Raw genomic sequence first — 12,653 nt, forward strand, 5'->3', positions numbered from 1 at the left:
TTTGCAGGCGGCACAAAATCATGTGGCGGGCCAGGTTTGGCCCCCGGGCATTGACATCTATGGATTTATAGAAGGTGGGAGGGATATCATTTATTAATAATAATAAATTTGATTTCTAATCGCTTTTCAAAACTCTGAATGTCACTTTAGTCACAGGATCAGTTTTTCTGTGGTTGAGCAGCGGCAGCCACATGCGCCGGCATTGACTCAACCCGGAATGGAATAACTCAAATAGATAGAAAGCTAGCTTATAGATAGCCAGCCAGATAGCTAGCTAATAGATAGCCAGCTAGCTACACAGCTAATAGACAGAAAATAGATAGCACATAGCTATCTAGGTAGCTGTTGCGCTCTCCAATATAGTAAGGGAGATATGGTGTTGTGGGATCCAGAAAAAAACCACAAGACAAGTGCGATACGTCTTGACTCAACAGTGGTTTACTTCGAATGCCCAGATGTAATGCAAACGTATGCGCACAATTTCCTGTCCAACGATCTAAATCGGTCCGACACGAAACACTAACCCAACCAGGCGTTCCATGTTTAAATAAACATTTTCGATATATATCATTTGTAAACCAATAGAACTACTCGAATGTAACCAAAATATGAAATAAGATAATTTACAACCTGTCACATAGCCAGCTAGATAGCTAGCATGCACATGATGTAATGAGAACTATTCAACTACAGGTAACATCCGACTTACGACTACCCGTACTTACGACCACAACCTCGAGACCCTAATTTTAAAATTTGAATTCTACGCCTGGCATAACTTTGTGGGGCGAAAAGCAAGCGTTGTGGCGTCAGGGAGAAGGCTCAAGATGTGACCAACTGGACAAGTAAAGTTGTCAGTTTTCCAAAGAGGACCCATTTAGTACTTAATACTTTTTTTTATTGAATTTCAGGTTAAAAACGTATTCCATTTCTGCCATGCTGCCACCCATCGGCGCCTGCTAAAGAATTCAAGAGGTCAGAGCCTGATTGCAAGTGAGAAATTTGAAGATTTTGAAGTACGCCTTAACCTTTTCGGAGGTCGGGGCGAGGTTTGCCATGTTTGGACACGCGCACGTAGCGCACGGCGGGATTGGAGCCTAAACGCTTGCGGACCGGGGCGCCGTTGTTCCTCATGGCCGCGGCCGTCGTCGGCACCGCTCTGGTTGTCGTGACGGGATCGCCAAGAGCCGTGGTGACGGCCCCCGCCGCGAGCCTCTTGGTGAAGGTCATGCTGCCCGTCCCGGGCTCGTCCGACTCAAATCTGTACGTTGAGAAGAGCCTGTGCAGGCCGTCCAGAGGATACGAGCACTGCACCGCCAACCTGAGAGTCGACACCACGTCCCAAACACACATTCGGCATTTGTGGGAACCTTTTGCCGTAACGGCTCATCCATTTGGAAATAAGTTCCACCAAGAGAGAGAGAGAGACAGCAAGACAGAGAGTGACAGAGAGAAAGAGACAGAGTGAGAGACAGAGAGAAAAGAGAGAGACAGAGGAGACGGAGAGACAGAGAAAGACAGAGGAGAGTGAGAGACAGAGATAGAGAAAAAAGAGAAAGAAAGAGAGAGAGACAGAGATCAAGACAGAGCAAGACAGAGAGAGAGAAAAAAAGAGTGAGAGAGAGAAAGAGAGTGAGAGACAGAAAGAGAGACAGAGAGAGCGACAGAGACATAGGAGAGGGAGAGACAGAGAGAGAAAGAGAGACAGAGAGAAAAAAGATAGAAAGAGAGAGAGACAGAGGAGACGGAGAGACAGAGAGAAAGAGAGTGAGAGACATAGGAGAGGGAGAGAGAGAGAGAGAAAAAAAGAGAAAGAGACAGAGGAGAGGGAGAGAGATAGAGACCAAGAAAGACAGAGCAAGACAGAGAGAGAGAGAAAAAAAGAGAAAGAGAGAGAAAGAGTGAGAGACAGAGACAGAAAGAGAGACAGAGAGAGAGGGAGAGACAGAGACAGAGAGAAAAAAAGAGAAAGAGAGAGAGACAGAGGAGAGGGGGAGACAGAGAGAAAAAAGACAGAGCAAAAGAGAGAGAGAAAAGAGAAAAAAGAGAAAGAAAGATAAAAAGACAGAAAGAGATACAGAGAGTGAGAGAGAGACAGACCGAGAGAAAAAAAAGAAAGCGAGAGAAAGAGACATCGAGAGACAGCGAGCCAGAAAGAGAGAGAAAGAAACATAGTGAGCGAGACACAAACCTCTCATCTGCATCGCCAGAACCCGCAAGCTTCCCGCTGTAGGAAATCTCATTTTGATAGATGACGTTTCCACGATTGAGCTAAAGGAGTGCAACAGGCAAAGAATGTTGCCATTTGCATGGCGTTACGCAATAGCTTGCATATGCGTACCTTGACTTTGGAGCCACAGCTATTGAGCGGGAAGGAGAAAAGCGCCCTCGCATCATCGGCGTCGGCGGGGCCGCACAAAGTGTCCATTAGGTTGCTAGCAGACGCCGTGGCACCGCTGGGGGTGATCCGAGACAAGTCGGCCACCGCGGTCATTCGCCCGTCAGTGGAACACACTTCAAAAAAAAAACAAACACGTCAGTGCAACCCTGATCTTCTTGGACAGCAGAACCCGCAAACAGGGACCAACGAGCTATCGTTAGCTAGTCCAAGCTCAGAGTTCCCAGACAGCAACCAGTTAAAGGACAACCGACACCATTTTTTGGTTTCCTAACTGACACCAGAAAAAACGTTATAGCATCTAAAATACCCAAAACACACAGGCTGATATTTTAGTCAAATGCAAAACAAATAAAAATGACTGAAATAAAGTGTCCAAAATCTGCAAAAAATTGAGCTGCGAATTGGGCATTTTCAGAAAGTCCCGCCCCCAGTTCGTGACGTCACACCAAGACATCTTGCATTACGAGTGAATCAAAACAATGGCTTCAGATTTGGAGAATATGCTTTCTTATTACACATCCAGTTATGAATATGATTCAAATAGTTCTGAAGAGGAAAGCATACATGTTTGCAATCGATTAAAGAATTTATTTGCAACATTGGGGGGGAAATCTCTCACCCCAAGAAAGAGGCACAAAATGGCGACCTCCTGTGGCCACCTCCGTTTCCACAGGCTGATACATTCCTTCTATGGAGCTTGGACACCCTCTTCTAGCGGCTTTTGGGTGCAACACGCGGTCCCCAGACCAAACATGTACAGCAAAATACATTGACGTGATGGAAGGACCGCTACAATGCGTATTTTTTTATACAGTCAAGGGCGGTCCTTTAGTGACGTCACGTACGGACTCGTCACCAACTCAAAAACAAGACCCAAAATGTATTCTGTGTCGCTTTCTCGGTCATGGGCGTTCCCACCGTGACGTCACTTAGGGGATCATCATCAAATCGAAAACCAGACTTCCTAAATATTCAGCGCGAGTCTTAAAACGTAAAATATAGCTCTATGCGGTAGAATCTTATTAAAATATGCCCAGTAGAAGTCATTTGAAGCCATTTTACAAATTATGGACACAACTTGTCCGGAGACATTGGTTGTCCTTTAATGGTTGTGCATGCAAAACGTTGTTTAAACTTTCATGATGAAGCGTTACAAACGTACGTATGAATGACAGCGGTTATCCATCGCTAACTCCGGTTAGCTCCTCCTTCCAGCAGCTGAATGTTTGTCCGCTAGGTTTGCTCCACTATTATGACGATTGCTCTCTTTCACCACTGGAAGCAACTTTCTTTCCGTTGTCAGGCTGATAGGGGTTACCCAAGCGGGGATTCGCACACTAGGGGGTGCTCCTCGGCTGGCGCTATACTGCTGTGCTCTGTTGGAAATGGCTGCTCTGTCAGCTGGGAATTTGTGTAAATGTACACCTTCTTTATGCGTGTTACCGCTATTGGCTGCGACACACAACGAACGATTCACCATCATGTTATTTATGTAGTTTTCCTTCTAATTTCGGCATCAACACAGTGTTTTCAGATTAAAAAAAAAGTACCCAAAATGCATTGTATGTCACTTTCTCGGTCAGGGACGTCCCCCCGTGACGTCACTTAGGGCATCATCATCAACTCAAAAGTAAGACTTCATGAATATTCAGCACGAATCTTAAAACATAAAATATAGCTATGAATCTCTTCAAATGACTTCTGAGCGTATTTTACAAAGATTCCACGCCATATAGCTATATTTTACCTTTTAAGACTCGCGCTGAATATTCAGGAAGTCTTGTTTTCGAGTTGATGACAACGCCTGACGTGACGTCACGTCTGGAACGCCCCTGACCGAGAAAGCGACACACAATGCATTTTGGGTACTTTTTTTTCACCTGAAAACACTGTTGATGGCGAAATTAGAAGGAAAACGACAAATAATGCGATGGTGAATCGTTGTGTTGCACCAGGACTACTATTTGATACTAGTTGACATAACGCTACCAACCACTATTTGAATCATATTCATAACAAGTAAGCATCTTCTTCGAATCTGAAGGCATTGTTTTGATTCTAGACTAGAGCAAGGCAAGACATCCTGGCGTGACGTCACGATCAAGGGGGCGGGACCTTCTGAAACTCAACATCTCCAGGTCATTTTGAAGTAGTTTTGGGACACCAACTCATTTTTATTGGTATTTTGCATTTGACTAAACATATCAGCTGGTGTGTTTTGGGTATTTTAGATGCTATAAAACGTTTTTCTGATGTCAGTTAGGAAACAAAAAATTGATGTCGCTTGTCCTTTAACTGTACACACATAACGAATCAACGCGAAGACGCCAACCCCAAGCAGCCCTCACAGGCTCATTAGATTCAAAGCTGCAAAATGCTGCGCTACTTACCAATCAGTTCTGAGGTGACAAAAGGACAAGTCTTTGGAAAGGACTTCACAACAGTTCCTGTTTGACGCTCCTTCACAAGGATTTCAAAAGTGCCAGAGAACCTTTCCAGGGTGATTTCCTAAAACAAATGACAGTCACAATTTTTTTTCCTCAACGGAGTTGTCCACAGCGGGAATCAGATCCAAGACCACCTCAAACCTCATAGCGGAAGCCCCGCGAGTATAGCGGCACGTGCAGCTGCAGTTTATGACTCTCATTGCTCATCTTGTAGCCGCGGAGAGCCGCCAACTCCGGCGTCAGCGTGTCCGAGCCCACCGCGATGGACCACAGGAAGTCAAAGGGCCAACGGTCTGCCATGAAGCTGATGCCGAACTCAGAGCAAACCGCATCCAGGACTGGGGGAGCTCAAGGGACAATTCATCATGGTCAAAATCCGGTCCAAGAGCAAAATAGGCCTGACAGGCGGTCCTCGTCCCGCCATTTGACTCACAGGGGCCCGCCAGTGCCGTGACGCTCACAGAGTAGTCGTACAGTACGTTTTCGGGCAGAACGCTCAGCGTGTAGTTGACGTTCAAACTGTACTCCACGGTTCCATACACTTGGTGGTACTAAAGGAGTGGGGGGGGGGGACTCGTGAGTGGCGGCGTTTTAGAGCACCGCAATTCAAATATCTATACCCGTTGTGTGACGGCGGGGTCGTCAAAGGACACTTTGAGCAAGTAGCCGTGGCCGCGGATGGGTTGCGCCACCGCGGCGACCGAGCACGAGTTGGTGTAGATGGCTTCGCGCCCGTTGAGTCGGAGCAACACCAAGCGGACGTCCTCGGGCACGTCGCCCAGGTAGACCTGAAAGAGGCGCTCCTCCATCACACTTCGGTTCTGGGTCACGAGAAGGCGCGGAAGCCAGGGTGTCGTCAGCATTCGGTGAAGGCGTAGCCTTGTCTCGGCGTCCTCGTCCTCAAACATTTGCTCCAGGTACAGATGGAAGGTGTAGAACTCGTAAAGGTCGCCATTCACAAAAGTCTACATTCAGGAGGAGGAAACTACAGGTAACATCCGACTTACGACCGAGTTCCGTTCCGACCAAACGGTCGTAAGTCGAAATCCATTCAAACTGTTGAATAGAGACTCGGAGGCTAAATGACACGCAACACCCCCCGCCCCTCTGGTGCCATCCCACATTGATCGATTGTTGTGCGAGAGTGAGATGCTGGCTGGCCAAAATTGTCCTACGCATTGCCGGCCTGCTAGCGTGTTGCGGTGCCAGGCGTAGAATTAATTTGTTTTAAAAATAGGGTCGTGGTCGTAAGTTTGGGTGGTCGTAAGTCAGATGTTACCTGTACTTGGAAATTGCCAATCGAGAGACAAGTAAAGGTTTCCCTATCTTGTACATGTATGTACACGTCAAGAGAGCAGAATCCATATTTTTGACGAGTGCCTTAGTATTTGTAACCCCCCCCCCCCATTTGTGCATAAGGACATGAAATACAGACCTTCCTGAGAGCCCCCTTTGCATCCAAGGGGATTTGGATCTGGACTGTGTCATTCTCTATCACCACTTCAGCGCCGTCCTCAAAATGGCCCCCGTCAAAGCCCACGCCGACCCGTGTGATATTAGGACCGGGATAGGGCGCCTCCGGAGTCTTGAAGAGCAGGTGACCATCTGCCTCGAAAGCACCCTGGTCTGTTCAAGAGATAAAGTGACCGAGGACGGAGGTCGGATGACTTTCCGGGGAAGCCAGGAGAGAAGACGTACGCATGGAGCAAGTTGCCACTAAGTCCACCATGATGAAGGACCAGCGGCGTCTGGAGACCAGAGTGGCATGGACCACCTCCACGGGGATGCCGCTCACCTGAGAAGAAACGACGGGCGGCGGGAGAGTTGAAAGCACGGAAAAAGGTCCTCCTTCTGACAGTTCTACAACTCTGACCATGGCCGTGAAGGAATCCGGCTGTCCATAGGGTGCGCGGAACACTAGCCTCTCGCCGCCAAGATCAAAGGCGTACCCTAGCTCTTGGGCCTCCGTCAGACCCATGGGCTCCATCTGCTCCTCATCCCTCTGGAACATCACCCGCCAATCCGAAGGAGACGAGCCGTGTGCCTGCAGAGACCGCAAGAGAATCCGTGAGATGGGACGAGCTTAGCCATTGGCGTAGGGTCTACTGTACGCAGGAACCACTACTCTTATGCTTTGATGAGACGACTTTTGGCGGTTCGGGTGGGATCAACATGACCCATTCCAGAACCACAAGGACGATTGTCTTGCCGAAAGTCAAACACAGGGTGGTGGCAAGTGTTGCCGTCTGGGGCTACGAGACCGCCGCTGTGACTGGGACCTAGGTTTCCAAATATACGGTGGCACCACATCAGTTTCCTGGGAAACAGGCCTGACCAAAGCATTCCCTTTCAGATAATGAAATCCCAGCGTGAAGGTGCTGGACTGGCCAGTTCTCCCTTTCTCTTTGTTGAACCTCCAAAAAGGGACGGTCCCAAATCTACAACGGCTCCTCATGTCACTGCGTGGAAGGGGATCCAAGTGTTGCATCGGCAGTGGAAAGTCATTTGCTGAGATCAAACATGTTTTGCGTTACCTCGGAACTCACGTGTCTCAACACATTCCGATTGTCCTCCTCTGTCCACGCGGCGCACGAGACTCCGGTATCCACCGATACCTGCGGACGAACCGGCACAGGTCAGGACCTGAACGGAAGGAAACTGAAGCAAACTGTTCATCGGACCTCCATGTAGTTGAGCTCACAGGAGACCTCTCGCGGAGACCATTTCAGAGACGGCACGCAGGTCTTGTTCAGCCTGTAGACTGCGCCGCCGCCACGCCTTGACAGCAGGTTGAAGCGGAACGCGAACACCTGATCGTCCTGTGAAACCAACAAAGCCATCGGTATTTGGTTTTCCTTTCACGGAACGCCAGCAGATACCCGCTTCTCCGTGTGACAGCTGAAGTAAGACGCCCGCAGCTCTGCGCGTCGACTCGCCGGGGAGACTGTGACGGTGTAGCCGCACTTGGCCGCGTAGCTTTTGGTGATGGCGTACGTCCCCGTCCGGTCTACGAAGTCACACACAAAGAAGCGCTTGACTTTGGAGTCAGCCAATCCTCCATAAGGCGTCTCCAGCTGGTCCAGAATGCTGCTGCTCATCTATTGACTGGTACTCATAAGAGGGAGCACATACTGTATCTCCTACTCTGACATCCCTTCACTTGCTCCCTATACATTATTGGTTTTCAAATCTTTAAAATGACCTCGCTCCTCCTTACCTCATCGAGCTCATCCGGCCCCACACCACTTGCTGGCGCCTCTGGTCTACTGACCAGACATTATTAGAAGTACCAAAAACTAAAAGGACACTTTCTGTAGCTGGCCCCTCTGCTGCCACTGAACATTGAGCAATTGCCCTCACTGCCCATCTTTAATGCCCACCTCAAAACTCTTGCACTATTTAGTATTTGACTCAGCATGACTCTGACTTCAAAATCAGAAAGCCTTTAATAGTCCCACAATGGGGAAATTTGCACTTGATCGGAGCTTTACTCCCTGGTGGTTTCTACCATCTTTGTGACTGCTTTTTTGCCTGTGTAGTCCAACCTGGATTTTCGAACGTCTCGTTTCTTGACCAATTCAATTATTTTTATGCCTCGGTTAGCAACTTAAAATGGGTTCTCAACCAAACTGAGCGCACCTGAAAGCACCACTTGACTCCCCTCCACTTCCTTAAACATCACTTCCTTGTGTCGAGTCTCATTGTGACCGACCGCATTATCTTCGTGCAAGCGTTCCATTACGAGCAGGCGTGTTCGATCATTATAATTACATTGACTATAATGGGACATATTTCAGTTTTCGAACAGGTTTCTGGAACGGATTATGGTCAAAAACTCAGACTGGACTATATATGATAGTTGTCCATGTATAGCACTCTGTATGCATCTTGGGCTGTTTGAAAGTGCTCTAGAAATACACTTCAGTTGAGGCATGGAATTTCATTTGGGGGTAATGGAGGAAGGGGTTCAATCCCATGCATGGCTGCTATCATACCCCACTACCTGCTCATGTCCTTACAATACGTCTGTGTAAGCTCTCGGTCATACAAGAGTGGTCCATGAATGAGGTTTCTTTAGCCGCCATCTGTACTTCTTTGAAAGCTAGCAACCACACATTTGACAACAGCGAGGTTAAAATCTTCGCGAAAGAAAATGGATGGTTTGAAAGGGGAGTAATAGAAGCTAGTTTCATAAAACAGCAAAACCCTTCACTAAATCGCCATGGTGGGGTGAGGTTTAATTTGGATCGTTCTTACAATAGACTTCTTAGACCACATGGGGGTAGTTATGCTGATGGGGTGATACCAGAGCAAATGGGGCTGTCAGGCCAGTCGTAGACCCCATAATCAGGCAGGACAATAGAAGTAATCAGTCTAGCCTCAGGGAATAGTCCTCTGCTCCCCCCAACCATGAGAGCAGGGACCGATCATAGCAGAGTCTGCACCACCACCTCTGGACAGTAGGTGTATATATATATATATATATATATATATATATATTGGATAAGAAGCGAAACGTCCAACACCTTCAAAGAAGTACAGATGACGGCTGAAGAAACCTTCTAATCGAAATACCAAACTATTCATTCTGTAACGTCTGCAATAATAAAAGATAAATCCAAGCACCAACAGGTGTACCAGGAGTACCCATACCGATAGCCGCAAACTGAGCGTCCTCCCCAGCGAACAAGAGGTCCACAGCTATCACGAAGGAACGATCGCGACACTCCATGTCCAGGACTCCTGCGAGCAAAATGTAAAAATGTTTGAAACCTTCTTGGGATATCTGGAAAATGGGCCTCACCCACGTACCATCGGGAATGAGCTCGGCAAATGTGGACGTAAGCGCCGCTGCCCTGAAAGACAAAACCACACATACTAAAACAAACAAAGCAACAACAAAAAAAGAGGCAAGTTGTTTTAGTTGCCTCTGCTTACCAGAAGTAAAAGATCCACGCCATGGTTGCGGGCGGCCAGCAGGAAAGCGGCTTTTGATGAAAGCCGGCGGCCAACGGGAGGGAGGCCCCTCGTTGCCACGGACGAAGGTGCCGCTCATTAGCAATCACTCGGCAGCCGTTTGGGTTCAAGCCTGGATTCTTCCACGTTTTCGGTCGCTGTCATGAAATTTTAAAAACTCCAAGGGCGACGCTTTGATTTGACTTGAAGACAAAATGTGCTAAATTGGATTGTTTTGAAATTAAAGCCCGCCCCCACACTCTTTTTATTGCCCACGTCCCACCACTGATCTGATCGGCGACTCGTTAGGGGTAGTGATGGGAATTCCGGCTCTTTTCAGAGAGTCAGTTCTTTTGGCTCGGCTCACTAAAAATATCCGGTTCTTTTGGGTTTCAAATGGCGTTTGTTGCTTAAATTATTTAACGACCAAAAACCATGTAAATAATGTGAAAACGAATTACTCGTGTAAAAAATACACTATCAAATATTTTTATTGATATGGTTTGATTTATATGTGCACAGAGAGCATCCACTAACTTTCACTTTCCCTGTGGTTACTCTGGTCTGATGATCAGATGTCACTAATTTGCTTTTCATATTAAGAATGCTATCATACCAACCAGTAAAAAGTATAATTGAATAATAACAGTATAATGTGATAACATTTGTCGACCTGTCTCCCCTAACCTCACCCCCTTCTCTTCACTGCTGCGGGTGTCTGTAATTCTCCCGTCCCTCCTCTACCACGGATATCGACAAATCACGTGCGGCTTTAACCGAAGACTGGGGGCGGGGAATAAAGGACAAAAAAAAGTCAGCTCCTTGTTAGGAACGGGCTCTTTTGGTTCACTTCAGAGATCCGGCTCGAAAAACCGGGTCGTTTGCGAACGACACATCACTAGTTAGGGGTTGACTTTGGTCCCAACTCAGCATGATAGTCTGGCAAGCCCCTTGGTCGCGGTTAAGTGATTCATTCATGAATGATCTTGTAACCTAAAATACCTTTTTTTTTCGCGTGTGTTTTTCCTGTGGTTGTAGTTCCCTTCTGAAAATATTTGTGCGTGTGTAATATTGTGTTACAGTAAAGTCTCGTTATATCGATATTCAAGGGAGTCCGAAAAAATATCGATATAACCGGGACTATCGATATATCCGACCCTGTTTGAATGTAATTTTCTCCGTGCGTGCATAGAAATAGTATCGATATAACCGGGACTATCGATATATCCGATATCGATATAACGAGACTTTACTGTATTTATTTTCAACTACCACCACCACTCTTTTTAATTTTTCTGCTGTAGATTTCAAATTTCTCCATTGTGTGCCTATTACAGTATTCTTTAGCTAACTCAACGGAGAGGGGGAAAGACCCATATGTGACTCAACCAATGGAGTGTGACAATCAATCAATCAAACAAACATAACCCTGTTACTCACATTATTTGAAAAACTAACGTCATGCTTATTCTGTTATCTAGTTCTGAAGCTGCAGTAGCCCAAAGTTTATTCTTGACGAGTTAGCATCGCGGTGAACATAGCGAGCTTTGGCTAGCGGTATTGGCTAGCGGCTAGCCAATAGTGATGGGAATTCCGGCTCCTTTCAGAGAGCCAGTTCTTTTGGCTCGGCTCATTAAAAAGATCCGGCTATTTTGGCTTCCAAATGGCTCCTCTGTTTTTTTTTTTTTTTGCTTAAATTAACTACTAAAAATAATGTAAAAAAATGTGAACAAAAAAATTCTTATGTAAAAAAATAGACCATATCAAATGTTTTTATTTATATGTCTTTGTTTATGTGCACAGAGAGCATCCACTAACTTTCCCTTTCCCTGTGGTTACTTATTGACCCCTTCTTGGACAGCACGTTTTTTGTCATTATACGATTCTGGTATGATTCCTTGAGAAAGTGTTTTCAGAATCAAAACCAGGAGACTTTAATAGCCCAACAATGTGGATATTTCCTGCTTGGAATTGCATAGATTGGGTTGAGAGCATGAGAATTTCTGAATCTTTTGTCATCTACAATTGAAAAGTGCTATCAAGCTCTGTCATCTCCCTTTCCTGTTTCATGTGCTACTAAGTTTGCTTGTTTCTCGAACCCCTCCCTCTTCTCCTCACTGCTGCGTGTGTCTGTAATACTCCCCTCGCTCCTCTACCACGGATCTTGTGTGGCTTTAACCGAAGACTGGAGGCGGGGAATAGAGAGGGAGAAAAAACTCGGCTCCCATTTCCGGCTCCTTGTTAGGAGCCGGCTCTCTTGGTTCACTTCAGAGATCCGGCTCTAAGAACCGGCTCGTTCGTGAATGTCACATCACTATTGGCTATCGAAACATGACAGAATGAATTCCTTTGATTAGTTTTCGCAAGTCAAGCCGTGGTCCACTCCAACTGGAGATGACAACGTTGAAGCGGCCCGCTTGTCCGATGTCCGAGTCCTTGGGCGACGTGGCCTTGACATTTGCATAACACCCCCCGTTGTGTTGTCCGCTGACTCAAGCTGTCGGCAGGGAGTGTTGGTTGATTAACATTTGAGTCACAGCGTGTCATTAACAAAGCCCCTCATCGTGCGGGGGGCCTCGCCTCATGGTGTGCTTGCTCGCCCAGCGGCTAACGCTATGCGACATTGGCCAGCGTGCATTGGATACTCATCCTTCCCTTTTAGATTCTCCTGATTAGGGACACACGAAGATTGATTATAAATCTTCTAAAATGGACCCCCTCTCCTTCACACAAAATTGGACAGTGGTGAGATTTCAGGGGGGGGGGGGGGGCACTGAATTTATTTTGGACCCCCCCCCCCATTTGTATTGTTTCCTTATGATTCTCCCCCTTCCCATTTCAAGCCTTGA

At 46.9% G+C, this 12,653-nt stretch overlaps 1 protein-coding gene across 3 annotated transcripts; it reads right to left on the reverse strand.

The window, feature by feature from the left end:
• Positions 1–549: 549 nt before the first annotated feature.
• On the reverse strand, positions 550–9,985 carry zpax4 (zona pellucida protein AX 4). 3 transcript variants are annotated; one of them, XM_089018330.1, is made up of 17 exons: positions 9,787–9,985; positions 9,661–9,704; positions 9,502–9,591; positions 7,728–7,855; positions 7,530–7,667; positions 7,383–7,463; positions 6,722–6,892; positions 6,547–6,643; positions 6,284–6,474; positions 5,469–5,813; positions 5,282–5,399; positions 4,990–5,195; positions 4,792–4,909; positions 2,342–2,514; positions 2,192–2,271; positions 1,029–1,321; positions 550–956 (listed from the first exon to the last, which is right to left on the reverse strand). In XM_089018330.1, exons 1-17 carry the CDS (start codon positions 9,807–9,809, stop codon positions 913–915), a joined length of 2,340 nt encoding a protein of 779 aa, XP_088874456.1. In that variant the 5' UTR covers positions 9,810–9,985; the 3' UTR covers positions 550–912. The 3 variants fall into 3 exon arrangements, with proteins under 3 accessions (XP_088874456.1, XP_088874474.1, XP_088874464.1); XM_089018338.1 differs by having other exon boundaries at positions 860–1,321; XM_089018348.1 differs by lacking the exons at positions 9,502–9,591; positions 9,661–9,704; positions 9,787–9,985 and having other exon boundaries at positions 7,530–7,759.
• Between the last annotated feature and the right edge of the window lie 2,668 nt (positions 9,986–12,653).

The sequence above is a fragment of the Hippocampus bargibanti genome, linkage group LG02, assembly GCF_051943395.1.
Source record: "Hippocampus bargibanti isolate YZ-2025 linkage group LG02, ASM5194339v1, whole genome shotgun sequence".
In the NCBI taxonomy this organism is placed as follows: Eukaryota; Metazoa; Chordata; class Actinopteri; order Syngnathiformes; family Syngnathidae; genus Hippocampus; species Hippocampus bargibanti.

Bases quoted from the DNA above. Each gene is read 5' to 3' on its own strand.
- zpax4 (XM_089018330.1), bottom strand. From the start codon at position 9,809: ATGGCGTGGATCTTTTACTTCTG. The intron at 9,705-9,786 runs GTAAGCAGAGGC...TTTGTCTTTCAG, and splicing joins GCGTGGATCTTTTACTTCTG to GGCAGCGGCGCTTACGTCCA. The intron at 5,196-5,281 runs GTGAGTCAAATG...TTGTCCCTTGAG, and splicing joins CACGGCACTGGCGGGCCCCT to CTCCCCCAGTCCTGGATGCG.